Source organism: Pygoscelis adeliae, unplaced genomic scaffold (genome assembly GCF_000699105.1).
Source record: "Pygoscelis adeliae isolate BGI_AS28 unplaced genomic scaffold, ASM69910v1 Scaffold88, whole genome shotgun sequence".
Taxonomy (NCBI): domain Eukaryota; kingdom Metazoa; phylum Chordata; class Aves; order Sphenisciformes; family Spheniscidae; genus Pygoscelis; species Pygoscelis adeliae.
Window position 1 is genome coordinate 2,939,482 of NW_008825616.1, and position 16,935 is coordinate 2,956,416.

The window sequence follows — 16,935 nt, forward strand, 5'->3', positions numbered from 1 at the left end:
ATTAACTCTGGAAATCCTATTTTATTCTCACTGACTCCAGAGCATAGACTAAAGTCATGCATTATGGAATAATTCTGATGGAAGTGCAGTAACATAATTGTAGTGTAGAAGACAATAGCATGTTAAGTGAGAAAAATGTACCACACCAAATGAGATTCTTAAATGGTTTTGAATATAGGTTTACTGTTTGAAATGAAGAATATGTATGTCCAAATCCAGACACAAAATATCCGAGAATGTGATTAGCTCATTGTCCTTAAAACAAACAAATGAGCAAAACCCACAGAGTACTTCTTGTCACAGTCTGCCACAAGAAGTGGATTTTCAAGCATTATAGACAGATCTTAATCCTGTCAGCTGGCAAACCTCAGCATCGGTATAGCTACACTGAGTTTATATAATTTGCAGCTCTGAAGCTTCAGTTACATTGTTTTGCTTCATCTGTCTTACATGTTATAAGGTATCCCTGCAGATGACGATCCAAGTTTCAAGCCATCTCTATAACCCTCCTTCATGAAAAAAGAGAATGCTGCCTTCGTTGAAAAGGCCTGGGCTTGCAGACATTTAGTCAGCTGAACAACTCCAGTTTTTTCATTGGAAATATGTAAGACGAATTAGTTTGGAAATCTCTCAGTAATGACACAGGTGAAGAGCAAATGAGGTACTAAGACTATGATGTGAACCATATGCTCAACTTTGCTTTGGTCCAATCTTGAGGTAGTATACATTTGTTTGAGCCACCTTCATTGAGACTTAATTCAATATTAAGCCATTGTAACCTGGTGGCCTTTGTGTACTTGTACTCTCCAAGTCAGGAAGAATTTGTTCCTGGGCAATTAACCAATTATCCAGTTGGTACCACACAGTTCCTTTTATGCACAGTATTAGTTACAAGACCCTCGTGAGAAGTTCACCCTTCCAGATCAAAAAATCTTCTGCACTGCGACAGCACCATCTTTCTTGCCCCTTCCATACCTCAGGCTCTAAGGCTTTATGTAATTTCTTGGAGTACATCCTAATAATTCTTCAGACATAAAACTAAAACCACTGGATGTGAAGCATGTTAGCTGCTGAAGTGAGACACAAGAAATCAATGGCAAGGAGAAGCAGAGACACTGAGGGGAAATTAAACTCCTTTTGTTCTCATATGGTAGAGGCAAAAATGTGAATGGTAGCAAAAAGGAAATGGAAGACCATGGATGCCGGTGTGCATCAAGCTTTGATGTAAGTTGAAAGCACGTTCAAGATCAGAGATGTCAGAATTATTCCCCATTGTCTGCAGTCTCGCAACAACTGCTGCATGACCAGTTGCCTCAACTCCAGGTTTATCTTTATGCTAAGTAACCGATTCAAAGAAACAAAGGTGCAAACTGATTTGGGGACAAATAAAATTCCAGATCTATCTCTTTCAGCCTAACAATGCATTCAATACAACAAACTTAGCTATGAGCAATTCAGGAGGGAAAGGGAAAACAGCCAGCATGGTCTAATTTGGATGCTTCCAAGTTAACTCTCAATTTGAGGTTTCTGAAAAATTATCTGAATCTCCAGAACCATTATCTTTCCCAGTAAGTAAGCTACCTTGACAAAGGATACAACACTGCACCCAAATCCATGGGTAATTTGTAAAGATGCATGGCCTTAGGCAATGGATGTGCTCTATCCTGCTGATCTCCATGACAACTAAAGTTTATCAATACAGATCAAAATTAGGTTATTCACTTTGATGAAGTGCAGTGATTTTAGAAACACAGCTGAGGTCTGTACCCCATCTTCTTTAGGAAGGCTACCTTATTTTTGCTGATCAGTAAACTTGAATCTGTGGCAGAAGTTATAATATTACAGAGAATTTAGCTAAGTGTAGTCAGTTTCACATTAAAGTAAGAAGCTTTATATTGTGCTCATTGTTAAAGTATTTGTGGTCTTTTAAAAAGCAACGCTGGAACAATTTTAGATATATATAGCATTTCAGACAGTACATGTGTAGGTAAAGACCTATATTTACACAGGTACACAAGCACAGATGCAAACATGCTGGCTTGAGCCTTCAGATGTTATGAGTGCTGTTTCATACCAGTTATGGCAATCAAGCCATGATGTTTTAGGTACTGGCTTTGAAAGACATTTGGGTCTGAAATATCCAGATATATACTACTAACATTTCAATGGGAATTCATAAGACACTATTTAGCCTTTTTTTGTGCCTAAACCTCCTCAAAAACGGTGCTGTTAGGGTTAATCCAACCCTTGACAGAACTGTTGAGAGTGCATCAAGCTTTGCATTACTGTTTCTTCTTAAAAAAAATGGAAGGAACATTTCTATAAAGAGAACCAGACTGTTGAATATAACATGGCATTGTTCTCTCCCTCACTAACCTGCATACCTCCTTGATCTTTCTGCAGAAGGACCATCTGTTTGCATTAGCGTTAATGCAAACATGCTCTTTCCCAGTTTGTGGCTTGCTCTTGTAACAGATGGGGAAAAAAGTCTATGCTTTGCTCATTTAGGACACAACCTCGTTCTCTAAGGCTGCCACAGAGCATGGAGTCAAGTGGAAATTTTAAGTCACCATTAGAGAATTGTTAAGCATGAAACTTAGGCAGATTTCAAAAAAGTCAGCTAGTTCATCAACCACATAAATCAGTGTTGTATCCTTTCCTCTGTCCGTATATCCATTGAAACCACAAAATTGCCCATAAAAATACCTTACAGCAATGTGCACAAATAGTGTTTAAAGACAACGTCATCCTATTTTTCATTACTACTTCAAAATTGAAAATAACAGGAGTCAGCCTCCATCATAGAGACATCACCTGTGCAGGCCAAGGCACAATGGACTTTCACTCTAACCGCCTTCTAAGGATTTCAGAATAACAGAAGCAGAGCACTTTTTAACATTGCATTCATCCCAGTTGATCTTGTAAACACAAGAAACAAGTTTTGATCAATGATTTCAAAATCTGAGCCTGTCAAAGCTCCAGTAAAGCACTTGTATATCATTGGAAATCGATGGAATTTCCTTTAAAAGTATTGATTTGCTCTTCTGGAATATCTCTCTGGCAAATGGCCCATGAAATAACAAAACCACTTTCAAGGTGGACATAGTTTTAGGTCTGATCTCATCATCACTGTAAATGTAAAAGATGCATACCGGATGAAAGGACAGTGTTTAGGTTACGAAGCTAGATTTGACAACCAAAGATGTATGTTCATGTTCCTCTACCGGCCACAGGCACCAGGGGGGGATTTTGAGTAGCCCGCATCTCTGCCTGTTGACAGAGACAATGTGAGATGAACTCTGGGGACCACAGAGGAATGGAGAAAATCCTGTGCTCTTTGATTTTACAGTAGTTGAGACCACAGCAAATCTATAGATGGATAATCAAAGCAGAATAGGGTTTTCAATTACTTTATCTGAAAATAAATCAATCCCTGTGTAATTATATTCTTGCTAATTATGGTACATAGCCTACACGAACTTACATTCCTAAGGAGTACACTCAATTTTTTTCCAATCCCTACCTGAAAAGATTTGGCACAAATTAACACCCCTCCCCAAAAAAAACCCAAACCCAAAACAGAAGCCAAAAAACCCTCGAACCAACACCCAAAATAATAATTTGTCTTGGGAAATGTAAATGAAAAGTATAGTAGTTGTGAATGTGAACATTTTCTCTAGAGCATTAAATAAATCCATCAAGAATTAGCGTCAATCAAAGTAGCAAACATCTACTCTCCTAACATTTCTTAGAAATGAGACTAGGTCCTTGCTGATCATGCACTGACACCAAATGATCATTGTTTATGTTTTCCACTGTATTTTCTTGTGACAGACAAGGATTAGCCCGGGGACAGGAGTTCCTTTCATTGCTGGGTTAGTGGGCATTCCAGCACTCAACTGATAGTACCTGGGGTTAAGATATTAAAGTGCCATGCTAAAGAATATACCGTTCATTAAACATCTGCCATTTTCTCGTCAAAAATGAGACTTTTGGCATGAAGACCCTGTCAATAATTATTAATGCTGGCAGTCTGAGCACTTGCAGCAAGACAAAGCGGTAGCAGAATGAATCATTGAGTGTCCAGTGACTTTGCAGGTGAACTGTAGAGGAGTGTTGTTTACCAAAACATTTGTGTTATAACATTGCTTCTCCTGCCCTAACCCTCTAGGTTGCACCATATGTAAAATCATACCTACCTATGATATATGCCATGTTTCTCCTTTCTTTCCAGCAAGATGCTGATTGGAGGAATGACGTAGACCTGAATTAGCTAGATATATGTGGGGTTTATTTTCTTTTCATTGAGTTTTCAACATGTGATACAAAATTTATGAAGAATCTGTTAAAGCAAAAGCAGAAACAAGCTTCCCCCTCCCAAATTATACTATTCATGATAAACTGGAAATAAAAAAAAAAAAAAACCAAAAGAAGCTTTTTCAGTGTTTGATCCTTGAAAATGAATGAATAAGCAAAGACTTGATGGAAATGTGTGGGCCTTTTCAATCTTAAGGGCTATTCCAGCATGCATCTACATCATGCATACCTACTTAAACTCTGTAGTGGTTTATGGTAGTGATACTGTTAGATGATCTTCTGTCTATAATGACTCTTTTGGTAATGCAACAATGCTCATGAAAATAATAATGTGGATTTAAGCTTTGTGTAGGCAATTTCTATAGGAATATGGGTTTTTTTGGGGGGTGAATGTACTCTCTCTGCAACAACTTGACCAAAACCAGGATGCCTGAAAGCAGGTTCTGACATACCATGTTACACACTATTGGCTGGATTTCCCATGGGAAAAACAGTGAAGCCTTGCCAGATCAATCTATTATCTGTTTCCTACAATTCCAGACAAGGGACTGATGTATGAAAATCCACGCAAATAATGTGGGCCTGATGTGATGCAGTGTGCTGAGCCAGCCATAGTAGGGTTGTGAATATGTGTTTCCAGTCCCCAGAACTGTGAGTGCACATTGGATTCATGGACATCTGATGTGGTGTTACTTGGCTTTGAGCATATGGTGTAACAGTGTCCCTAAATAATCTACTACTTCTTCAAAATATTTACAAACTGTGCAACTGGAGATTGCTAAAAAACAGGCAGTGCTTTCTCTTTCGAAGCATGTTAAGTAAAATCTAGCTGGATTGAATGTACAGGTACAAATACAAGACATTGTCATTTGTACTATAGGATTAAGCATGTCATGTCCATGATCGTGGCACATTACAGTTGCTTATGCAATTCATTCACCAGATGGGGCAAGAAACCTGTCTGAACTATGCAGATAGTCGTCTTAATTACACTAGGAACACAATCGGTATCACTTTATGCTTCTCCAGCACCTGAGGATCTCAGAACAACTCACTCAGATAAAAATCTATTGCATTTGTATTACTGGACTTGCTTTGGTTAGATGCTTAATTTGGTGGAATTATTCGGACTGACACAAGATTAACTGAAACTGGAACATGGTTCAAGAAACAGTTATGTCTTTTTTATGCCTTTGGCAGTTTACTCCTAACACTAAAAAGTAAATAATTATTATGATGACTACCGGGAGGAAGTATGGAAGCTGCTTAAGGTTCTCAGAAAAAGAAAAAAATCATAAAATTAAAATGAACATTAGAAAGGGTAGCTTCTATTTCCTTTTTAATTCCTACCTCAGCTGCTTAGATATTTTTGATGATTCTAGCCCCCAATCATTTCAGCCATAAGGAGGAGTTTCTATCTAAAACATCAGTAAAAGAAGGACGGAGTTATTGTTCTCTCAGAATCTGACATATTTTGAGCCATTCAGTCTGAAATGGGATCAGCAACATGCAGGCAGCATTGAGGGGGAATTAAATGTGTGAAGAAAGATCGATTAGGCATGAGACTGGTAATGAATGACTGAAGATACAAGTTGATAAAATGGGAGTTTACAACCACTAAAGCATTTGACTACTGCAGAAAGTTGTTAGGAGTTAGCCACATGTTTCCAAGTTTTTGTCAGCCTAAAGGCAAAGGTTATTGCATACAATTACCATCAGAAAGGTTATTTAGAGAGAAAGTCTGGATTTTATGGGGATAAAGCAGTCATTATTTGCTGCAAATTATACAAATTATTGTGTTGGGTTTTTTATAAAGCAAGTCTTAAAATTTCTAGTGGCTATACTGTGTTAATTCAGCATTAGTTCCCCAGTAGCGCACTCTTCTCTTGTGTTCCTGTCATAGCTCGCAGCTAACTTCAGTAGTGGGAATTTTTAACAATGAGTGCACAGTGGTAACAATATATAATTAATCTTTGAATTTAAGCACATCCCCAAGGCTTTTGAAGCCAAATACAGGCTTAAGTGATTTGCGGAACCATGACCATAGTGTCTATAAAATAGAACTGGAGGCAGATTTTCCTAATAAAAATAATCATTAAAAGGGCCTGAACATAAACATGTACCATACATATAAGAAAATAAATCCTACTCAAAATCAATAACCAAATTTTTGTGGGGTCTTTTATTTTCTTTTTTTTGATGATGGAAATCCTAGCTAAAAGGTTATTCCAAAGAGTAGAAGATTGATACCAGAGTAAATCTCAATCACCACTGCAGATATCATGTGATATTTCCTTCAGAAACAGGCTGAACATCCTTCCTCGACCACAACTGATCTGTCTCATGTATTAAAGGCAAAGTACTTAAATATGTTGTGGAATAAAGATCTGGATGGAGAATTTGGTCTGATGGGATGATGTTTCAGTTTGAAGCAGCAAAATAGGACATGGAAAATGCTTAATAGGGACCACAGTCTAAATGCCACAGAGATTTCAATATGGTGACATAACCATACTATGATCTATCTTTTTTCTTCTTTATAACAGCTCTCTTTTTACAGGACATGTGTGCGCAAATGTTGAGTATGCCTGGTGTATATCTGCATAGACTTATTAATTTCATTTCTTTTTATCGTTTCTGTGTGACTTTTCTGTTGTCAAATCTGTTTGGATAAACAACACTCCACTTCATAACACATACATAAATGCAAGATCAATTTATACACACCCATTATAAAGTTGCAAAAAAATATGGAAAATAATGGCAGCGAATGAAACAGAAAATATGATGTTTTCTCTTGGTTTTGGTGGCTAACTATACACATAGGAAAAATAGCAGTAAAACCCAGTCACCATATTGATCAAAAATGACAAGGGTGTTTTATCGTCTAGTTAAATCACTGGAGTCTATGGCATGCTTTGCTTCATATGTGAGAGATGTGCAGCAGACACCAAACATGCACTTCGCAGGTCGTAATCAGAACTAGCTCTGCACATCTTGGGTGCTAATTACAGTCTAAGATTCAGTGGGCGACTTCCCAGCAGCACATACATGGGAAGTTTTCATGCAAGCCCTAGGCAAACCATGCATAGTTAACCTATTCACTACGCTTTCTCCTGAATTTTAATACTGAGAAATATCCACCTGCAGAATGAATTTAAAGCATTATTTTTGTCTGTGGTAACCCAGTTTAGAGCAAACTTGAAGGGCAGTACTTTCAGTAAGTGGATGTCTGACTATGGAGGTGGAAAAGTGAGGCATAAAATATTATCATTTCATGTAAATGTAAACAAGACAATAGGAAAGAAAGGAAGAAAAATAAGCAGCCGGAGGACATATTTTTCCCTGAAAATTGTCATTTAGATGGATGACATCATTATACTATGAGTGTGGCTACTTAGGGTGAAACTGATCACTGGATAATTTTTTAAAAAAGTACTACAAAATAAGGATCTCCTACTTTACCCTGACATCTTTTATTTTTATTTAAGGTTTGCATGACTTGCTTTTTTTTTCCAGGAATCCAGTGTTAAATCAAATAGTCTTACCTATGTTTATGAGTGCTAGAAATCACTAGAGCTCACAAAAAATTGCAAAGCAAATGTGCGTGGTGTTTAGGCTGAAAAGCCAAGAAAACACCAAACGTGCTGCCACATATCCTAGTTATTCAAAATGATGATATAATTTTTCTATGGAGAATGACTGCATGCACTCAAAATGGGAATGACGACCATCTCAAATGGCCAATTTCTGTCCTCTAATGAGGTGGAAACTAACAAAAAGGATGTCGGCTTTAAAAAACTGTAAACCACAAAGAAAGTTTTCAAACTTCTACAGGAAAATTTTAGGATTTGTTGTGCATTTTTAAGCAATTCTAGCTGCGTGGGGGAATTTTTTGGCTTAAGTTGAATGTATTCAAGGTTACCAGAAACATGAACATAAGCCACTTTAGGACAGCTTCCTAAATTAGAATTCAGTCCAAAGTTAATGAAATCTTTTTGCCAAATCTCATTGCTTTCAATGAACTTTGGACCATGTCCCTGGAACGTATGAAGCACAGCAGACTGTCCCACGAGTATAATAATGTTTATGCCTGGTCAGTATGTTAATTTCCAGATAACTGACCTGTAAAGAAGTTTTTGTTTGTTTGTTTGTTTTTTAGGTTTTTTTTTTAATGTTTATGCTTTTTTTCCTAGGCCTTTTAAAGAAAGGTGAAAGCTGGTGTTAAAATGCACTTTAGTGGCTTTTGGATTTAAAAAAAGTCAAAATCATCCAAATAAATTTAATAGATGCTGTGACTCTTTTTGAAAATCAGATTACTTCAGCTGAGGCATCTTTTTGACTTTGTCTTTTTTCCTATGTGTATAATAGAAATCTGAATTGATTACTGCTTTATTTGTACTTACAAGTAAATGCTGGACTCATTGCCCCCGATATCAGGTGACTGGAGTTTCTGCACAAGTATCACAATTATGCCAATAAAAAGCACAAAGTTTATCTAGGGGAAAAAGAAAGAAAAAAATTACGACAATGATATATTTTTTCAAGTATGAGAATGAGATGTTCCCAGTGACTTGCTGGCTCCATTGCCTTATTCTTCTCCAAACTGCAGTCTAGAAGTTTTATAGGGACAGGAGTAATGGGATAAGTTTACACGCATCTTATCGCCCCTTTTCCAGGCAAAAATATCCCCCTTGCAGCAGCTATAGGCAGAATTTCTTCAGTCCCAAGCACCAGATAAGACAAACATAAGTGAAAAGTTTTCAACTTTTTTCATTATCAACCAGTGCAAAGAATAAAAAGAAAGATCCCTGCACATCAAAACCAAATAACAAAGATCTCAACAGTAAAAGCATCTTTATCTCCCGTTCTCTGAACTAAGGCATTTCTCAGTTCAGCAGCATCCATAAGTCACAATTTAGTGTCTCTCCTTTCCTGGAAATCCCAAGTTGTGTCACTTTCCCTCTGTTTGGCTGAGTCTGTCCCAAGGTGAGATGACCTCTAATGTTTTTGGGAGGGGAGGAGTGCATGTGTGTGTGGGGGTGTTTAATGTTCTTCTTTATGTCTTTTAGTTTCATGTCATCCTGGGCATTTTCTCTTTTGTAGCATCATGTCATTACACATATATTTTTAAAAATTTGGAGACTAATAAAATCAGTTTATTTCAATGCTTTGTCTTCAGATTAATGCTAGAAGAAAACAGTGGGAAACTTAAGTTGGTCTCTTATGCAACCTTGTACTCCTGTAAGGAGACCAAGAACTTAAACTAGATATGAGCACCTCCTTCAGAAGTATTTTCTATCTGATCTGAGAACTACAAATGAATGGAGAAGCCCAGTCATCCCTTGCTAGTTGCCTGAATCTTTAATGCCTTCAACAGAAGCCAGGTATAACTGATTCCACAAAGCCAGAATATGATCCTTCATAAAATATGTCTGTAAAGCATGGAAATTCACATGCATCAATATCACAAAAAAACCCCAGACCATTGGACCCTCTCCATCTTGATACCCTTCAGTGTTATTAGCTGAATTACCTTTAATGTGTCTGAAGGTTACTGTCCTTTAGACAGCTGTCCAAATACTTAAAAGGAGAAGCACCAAACCTGATGAAAACACCTACCTGTAGATAGCTACCTGTGAGCTGGATGTCTAAATTCCCACAACAGTCAATGGAGACCTGGCCAGCACTGTCACTGGAGTGCGGAGAGCAACTTAGCATGCCCAGAATTAGACACCTACATGTGGTAAGCCAAACAGCTTTTCAGGTGCCACTAACCATATTGTCTAGGGGCTCACTTTAATTTCCTAACTGGAGGAGACCAATGCCATTTTAAAATTTCCATATTCTTTTGGGGCAGCAGCCGGAGCCCAAACAGAGTACTTTAGAACCTCTCAGTCATCCATACACAGGTATCTAGCATCATTTGAGTCAAATCCAAGACCTCCATCAACCAAAGAGAGCTTAGATGCCTTGTTGACAATTGAACATCTTGCACAATGTCCACAATACCATTATAAAGCTAATATTAGATAAATAAATGTAGCTGTGAAATGAATTCAATTCAACAGACACAGTCCAGTTTCCTAGTCACTGGCATCTAGTATTGTTTTAGATGCCCTGGATTGTCCCACTTGGCCTTCAGCTGCCACCCCAATGGCACAGGATTCCCATACATCCTGTGTCGTATCTGCCAGCCCCAGGCAAATGCTCCATATGCTCTAGGGTCTTACTTATGGCATTTGGTGTCTATGTTTAAGCAACTGAATAACTCCTTGGCTACATAGTCTTTGCTTGCAGGCAGTGCACCATCATTTAACTTGTACTAAATCTTCTTTATAACAGAGGAATTACTTAGCATTCTGGATGGCAAATGGTGGACATTCAGACAAGCTGTCCAGTAGTCCAGCACAGCAGATGCAGCATCGTTTGTAAAGCCATTTGAAGCTATTTGCATTGGTTATTTGCCCTCAGAAGTGTTGAGGAAGCACCTTCTCCAAGTGCTACTTACCATGATTGATCCAACCACAGGACCCTTGATCACCCACCACAAGGCGGTGTTGTCATTCATGTCCCAGCAGCTGCAGTCGTTAATGAAAGAATGGGGTGGGGAAAGAGAAGGAAAGAGAAACAGAGATATAACAAGGAAGTTAATAAACTTACAACAATTTTTAAGGGGGCAGAGAGTGGGAGATTGGTCTTGTAGCTAAATTATTTTATTTGGGTTCAAAGGTACTAGTTCTTTACTCTGTCCCTGTTGCAGCTTTCTTTTACAGCCTTTACCCAACTTACCTGAAAGTAAAATAAGTCTTTTTGTGGCAATTTCAGTGGTACCTCTTACTAAACAGTTTAGCCATTTTGGAAAATGCCTCTATGCATGTTTCTGTATCTACAGACAGTACAACTGTAAAATTGTCCCTTTAAGCTAACATCTCAATAGAAGGGAAAAAAAGGCAAGGATGCCTCGAAGGGTAAGAGATGATTATTCCAAAGTTTGATGTCTCAGTTACTTTTCCAGGGTAAACAGATATGAATGTTGGTTTCTGACCCTGACATGAGGATTCTTACACATATCTAGTACACGAGGACGTACTAGAGGCTGGTTGTATTCACAAATAGGGATGATTTTCCAGTCATTGGGTTGCAAGTCCTACCAAGGAGCAAGGATTCATCTAAGAAGGTTCAAGTACTGGACAACAGTTGGGGTCAGCTCCTTTTTTAAGCTGTTGGGAGTGAGTGATCATAAATAAAATGGCATTTCTACCTCAGCATTTAAAATCTTCCTCCACATTCACCAAAGGATTCTGCTGAAGTTTATTCCATATGGATGCATTTGGACATTCATTTGTAGAGAAAGCTAATTACAGGACCCATATACATATGGGTTTTAAACTTTATCATATATTTTTAAGGCTAGAAAAACAATAATAATGAAAAAAAAAATTCTTATTTCCCCTGCCACACCACCCCGGTACACTATTTTAAATCATTAAGAATTCGATTGTCAGTTAAAAAATGTCTTCTATTTTTCTCCGCTTTCTTCCCCTCATGCTTCCCTCTGGAAAACATAAAATCACAGAAAAATGTCTACTTTGTACCTGCAGTTCTGAGAAGGAGGGTTTCCCTCCCACTGGGACAACAGCCAAAAGTCCCAGCAGTGGTTGTCATGGTGCATTTGTCAGATGCCAAGAAACAATTTGAAAGAGCGTACGGGAATAAAACACTGCTGATCTTATGAGAGCTTAATGCAACTTCTGTGTCATTTAAATGGTAGTCATAGCATCTGGGGGAAAAGTGAAAATCTTAACTTTAAACAAAACTATATACATGTATTGCGTAAGTGTGAGGGGTCAGAGCTAAAATTCCATCATCAAAGTCCATATGAGAGAAATCCCAAGCAGCTGAGTGATGTCTGGTTTAGAAATTTCAGTTGAACTTATATTTTCAGTTGAACACTATTTATTATATTGCAGGTGAACAATATTTTACTGGATTCCCATAAAACCAAAAATAAGGGGGGGTGTGGTAGAGCTGGTGAGAAGAGAGAAAATATAGAGCTGGGATGTCAAATTTGCACAAAATTACATATTTTTGCTTCTGTCTACAAAGCCTAGAAACTTAAAATACCCCAAAATCTATGGGACTGATGGCTGAGATTTTCAAATGCAAAGTAACATTTCTGAGTTACCTCACTTTGGATGCCCAATTTAAAGTATTTGAAAGGGGTCAAATGTTCAGAGGGAACTCCTTCTCACCCATGCTCTGGAAATCAGGGTCTTTTCAGTTATCAACAATTGTATGCCACAAAACCCCCCCACCTAATATCACCAATTATCTTTTCAATTCTTTGTATGCATTTATGAATTAGGTGCCCTCTTCTGAAAATTACCCACTATTTGCAGAGCTCAGCCTCTCTGAGATGCACATTAAATCTACCCTGAAAGTCTTTAGTGAGTTGACCAATGCTGGAAGAATCTGGGCAAATTCTAATACTACTCTGGCTGTACAAACAGGCGTTGGTGTATGGCAATTTGTCTGTGTAGAAATGAGAAATTACAGGGGACGGAATCTACCTGCTCTAGTTCCAGTCATCTGTATTGAAGACATCTAGAGCCCAGTTAATTATCCTGGACTCTGGTTGGGACAAATAGACACTTGGAGGTTGTTGTTTGGTTTTTTTTTCCACACTGATGTGTTTTAAATGTGTACTCTGGGGCGATACATCAGCCCCTACAAACGTCTATTCCTTTCCTTTTACAGGATGTGTCCCCAGCAAGCTCAGTTGCCAATGTCTACCTTGTAGATGTCAACAATGAACCAGATCAAGCTCACACAAAGGGTTTTTCAAGGTCTTTTTTGTCCAGTCTCTGCGAGATCTATAGCATGGATGTGGTGGAAGAAACACCATCTCCTCCTCAGATGAACATGACCAGAAGGAAAAAAAAGCAATGTGGCACAGAACAGTCTGCAATACCAGCCAACAAGCTGTACTACATAAACAGGCTCCCTAATTTCTTGCAAATGCATTGCTACAGTGGAGGTCAGACACACAGGACTCTTTTTCAGGAAGGATGAAGGGAAGGGAGCCAGTGGGATGGGGGAGGGATGTGATTTCCATTTGAAAAGGCCAGAGTCTGATCTCTGTTCATCTCTGGTGTACATCTGGAATAACTCCATTTAATTCACTAGCACAGCTCTGGATAAACAGACAGTTGCATTTATCTCCACAAACCTGTCACTTACAGTGATGTGAATCAGGAGCTGAAGTCAAGGGAGCTCTGCCAGTTTGATAAGGAGCAAGCAGGAGGAGACTCAGACTCAGAGTCTGTATTTTAGTCCATGCCTTTGCAACTGTGGTTTCCCAGTTCAGTAATTTCTGCAATGTTTTCAGGCTCACGCTGGCTTCTCTCCCCACCCCCAGAACAATGCTTGCTGATTTTTAAAAAGTAGCCACTGAGACGCTTAGCTAGAATCTGTCTAAATGTGTTGCATGCTAAATAGCTTCTCTAACTAAAAGAAAGGAAAGGTTTTTTTGTTGTTTTTTTTCTTCTTTTTCCTTCTGCGAGACATTCCCCCCACCCGCAAAATGCAAGGACTGTTTGGACTCCTAAGAGAAATTAATGCATTTAGGACCAGTGTTGTAATCATAATAATGACACAACAGGGGTATCTGGCTTGTTTTGCATGGAAATAAATGATTTAATTTGTCTTAATGTCAAAATAGAACATTGGGTCAAAGCACTGGCATCCCCAGTGGAGGAAGGGCTTTATGTGCTTTCCAAAAAGAGCATGAAAGAACAAGGATGAAGAAAACCTGACAGAACAGTGAGTGTTATGCAGATTTTGGATCCAGGTATCTCTAGTATAAGGCAAAATTAAAATATAAGCCTAAGTCTCTTGGAAATGGGACTTGGGTACATAACGATGCCTTTCACTCAGATCAAGGTTTTCAGAGGACCACTGCTGGATTTTCCAAATTTTAGAATAGAATAGAATAGAATAGAATAGAATAGAATAGAACAGAACAGAACAGAATAGACTGTTTCAGTTGGAAGGCACCCACAATGATCACCTAGTCCAACTTCAGTCTCCCTCATTCCCAGCATTTTTCCTAACATTTCACCAATTTCAAACATAGCTGTCACAAAAACAAAACAAAACAAAACAAAAAACATTGCTAAGTTTGTATTTTCAAGGTGTATTCATGTCCTTTCCTACCAGCTATGTCTGCTGCTCTATCAGACCAATCAATCTTCTGACTACTGAGATGGGCAGAGCCATCTCTGGGAGCAGCCTTTTCTTCTGGTCCTTTAGAAAAGGATAGAGGATCTTTGCAGGTTTTTTTTTTTTCCCCTGCAGAAAGAAACCATTTGGTTGGAATCTACCCTCTTGAATTCTTTCAGAAATTATTCCATTTCCTCATTTTTTTTCACACAGAAGACAGGATGTGGATTTCTGTCTCACCTCTACTCATCTCCCGCACTAGATTTGTGCAAAAAAACTCTCCAAGGGGAAGCTAAACTCCTAATTGCCTTTGTAAATCAAAGCTCAGCAACTCCTTGTGCAGATAGCACTCATCACATCAGCGATATCTGCAATAATTTCTACAAATGAGCTCATCACGTTCATCTTCCTTCATAATCAGTTGGAGAGAAGACAATCACAGGTGTGATTCACCTGGCAGCTCTTTTACGATGAGATAACCATATCCTGGACTCCACTAATTTAACAGAGCGGCGAACAGAGGGCCACTGGGTCAGCTGCAGGTTTACAGGGTAGATGCCTACATCTTCTCTCATGAATTCACCAGTGCAATAGGGACATAAACATCGAACTATGGCTATTTATGCAGCTGAACAGGAAAACACTCTAGGTTGAACACTGGACCTAAGCTACTTGCATACACAAATCAGTGTCAGAAATGGAAGGAGAAATCAGTCATGTCCTCTGATCGCTATATTTCTGTTTCATCCTTGCCATCGTGCTGAATGGATGTGAAATGATTTCCCACGCAGCAATACCTACCCAGTATCATCAAAGTGAAGTCTCAGCACTGCCCAGACAGTGACACAAATTGTTGGGGTACCTGCAGAAGATAAGATGGTGATCTCGTTAGCAGCCTAGGCACATTTAGTACTCAGCAATGAGCACTTTTTGCAACCTCTCGACTGAGGTTTTATTTCCTAATAGCACTTGTGCACGAAAAAATGTGATTCATTGCATTAATCCAGAGCTCTAGAAACATCTGTCTCAGTCAGAGGAGGGTTAGTCTTGGTGGGATTGCAGAAGCAAAACTGATAACAGGAAACAGTGATGTTGTTTCAGGTCATTATTGCTCAAAGTTGTTGTACTGCATCTTGTTGCATGAACATTAAAACATAGTCTGTAGAAAATAAAAGCAGTGACATCAGCTTCCGTGTCTAGGGCTACTGTAATTATGCAATAATTGGTGAATGGCAGATGTTGAGCTGTAATGGCATTATTGTATTCTTTGTATCCTTATGTGGTTTTGTTGTAAAAGATTTGCACGTATTGCAATTTCTCTGTTATTGTGTAAATAACTGATTTTGCTTTACTTATTCAACCAAAAGAAATCAGTAGAGGATAGTATTCCATTACTCACAGGAATGTTTCATTTTTTTTCATGGAAAAAAAACCAAAACCAAGCCCCCAAAAGAGAATATTGGGAGCAAGAATTTCACTTCTATTTCAGACATTCCTTTACTCTTTAAAAAATGCATGTAAAATACAAATTAAATGAAAACTGTAAGAATCCGCTGAGAAACCTGGATTTATTTTCCTTTCTGAAAACACTACAAGTGTGGTTTTCGGTGGAAATATTTTAAAAAAATAATGCAGTCTTGCAAGAAAAGTCTGGGTAAGTTGGATCTGCATTTTGTGACGAATAAAATCTTTGACTAGGAACTGCCTACATCTATTCAGGCACCACTAGAAAGATAAAGTGCTAAAAAGCAAACAAAACAAGGACCTTGATAACCCCAGCTTGCAGCGGTGAACGAGACTGTCATAAGTTGACAGGAACAATTATGTTTCATACATTTTGCAAGGCTGTGTTGATGTCACATTAATTAGTCACTCGACTGAATCCACTGAAGTGAGTCTCTGTCAAATCTCATATTTTTGCTATCAGAAATAAAAATATCCCTGATAGACCTAGATGACTGATGAAGCCCTCCTCCTTTAAAAAAGCACACACGGGAATATTTGAAGGGAAAATGATAAAAAGAAATAAAATTACAGGCTTTGGGGAGAAGAAATCATGCATATTTAATTTAAATTGAAGTCTGTTTTTCTCACATGAGAATACCTAGAAAACATTGAGATCTTTGTGCACTTAACAGATGCACAATAATAAAAATAATCTTTAAATATCAATCATGGGTCTGACGTGCTATCTAGTTTGCACTGATTTGCATTATATAAATTTTGATGGTATGAATAGTGTTCCAAGTCTGAAACATGGGCAGGAAAGCAGAATTAGACTAAATGTGTCACAAAAATATAGTTCAAAAAGCACGTTTCAGATCAGTTTGGAGTTTTGAACCATCTGCTATATGAATATACATATACTCACATTACTTTTTTTTACATCAAAAG

The 16,935-nt window shown here is 38.2% G+C and overlaps 1 protein-coding gene across 1 annotated transcript in view; it reads right to left on the reverse strand.

The window, feature by feature from the left end:
* The window catches only part of ADCYAP1R1 (adenylate cyclase activating polypeptide 1 (pituitary) receptor type I), a 111,593-nt gene that overhangs the window by 16,561 nt on the left and 78,097 nt on the right, over positions 1 to 16,935 (reverse strand). The window contains exons 10-12 of the mRNA XM_009333313.1: positions 15,343 to 15,403; positions 10,829 to 10,898; positions 8,724 to 8,815 (exon numbers count right to left, since the gene is read on the reverse strand). Coding sequence (XP_009331588.1) covers positions 8,724 to 8,815; positions 10,829 to 10,898; positions 15,343 to 15,403 — 223 coding nt within the window. The remainder of the gene's footprint in view (positions 1 to 8,723; positions 8,816 to 10,828; positions 10,899 to 15,342; positions 15,404 to 16,935) is intronic.